This window comes from Aplysia californica, unplaced genomic scaffold (assembly GCF_000002075.1).
Source record: "Aplysia californica isolate F4 #8 unplaced genomic scaffold, AplCal3.0 scaffold01148, whole genome shotgun sequence".
In the NCBI taxonomy this organism is placed as follows: Eukaryota; Metazoa; Mollusca; class Gastropoda; order Aplysiida; family Aplysiidae; genus Aplysia; species Aplysia californica.
Genome location: NW_004798418.1, coordinates 20,071 through 21,030, shown reverse-complemented (window position 1 = coordinate 21,030; position 960 = coordinate 20,071). Strand labels below are relative to the sequence as shown.

Sequence of the window (960 nt, the reverse complement as noted above, 5' to 3'; positions counted from 1 at the left end):
GAGAGAGAGGGGAGAGTGTGAGGGCGTATGTGAGGGTGTGTGTGAGGGTTTATGTGAGGGAGAGAGGAGAGTGTGAGGGTGTCTGTGTGAGGGGTTGTGTGTGTGTGTGTGTGTGTGTGTGTGTGTGTGTGTGTTGGTAGTTCTGAATGGGACCCATGCCCTCCTTGTGCGAGTCAACTGACTTGTACAGGAGTCTGTGTGGTGGAGAGAGGAGAGAGTGAGAGTCTGTGTGAGGGGGTGTGTGTGCGTGTGTGTGTGTGTGTGTGTGTGTGTGTGTGTGTGTGATGGAGAGAAAGGGTAAGTGTGAAGGACATAGTTAAAGTGTGCGGTGTACGCAAGCTGTGATACGTGCCCCAGTCCTAAATGAGAACTGTCCACGTATCCTAAAACCGACAGTGACAGGAAGTGTGTCAACAGTGTGTCAACCCACCACCGCACCACCAACAGGAAGTGTGCCAACTCACCCGGGCCAGCCCTCGAAGGTGGAGACGACAAACAGGGTGAGCATGCCGTTCATGACATCGTCAAAGTTGAAGTCATTCTTGATCCACTCGCGGGGCTCCACCTGGGGGGCGTTGTAGTCCCCGCCCATGTACGTAATGAACTCTCCCCTGCAACATCACAACAACAACAACAGCATTTACGTAGTGCATATCCACACTCTACTTTTTACAATTTTTTGTTTTAGTATGAGTTTTACCGCATTTGCAACACAATAAGGTCATATAAGTGCCGAAGAATAGACTATGTGTTACAAGACAAAAAAGGAGGAGCGGAGATAAGGACGACAGATGTTTGATAGGAAACATTTTACAGCATTTACATAGCACATATCCCCGCTCTACAGCAAGCTCTATGCGCTTTACAACCGTTATTACCCCAGCACACCCTTCAACACTCAAAACATTCTTGGATAGCTTCCCGGGAAGAATACAGTGCAAGCTGCAGATAGCACACTAG

General features: G+C 49.1%; 1 protein-coding gene across 1 annotated transcript in view; it reads right to left on the bottom strand.

The window, feature by feature from the left end:
* The window catches only part of LOC106010959 (voltage-dependent calcium channel type D subunit alpha-1), a gene marked incomplete at its 5' end in the record, with an annotated part of 65,252 nt that overhangs the window by 56,216 nt on the left and 8,076 nt on the right, over positions 1-960 (bottom strand). Inside the window, 2 exon segments of the mRNA XM_035973339.1 lie at positions 183-194; positions 465-611. Coding sequence (XP_035829232.1) covers positions 183-194; positions 465-611 — 159 coding nt within the window.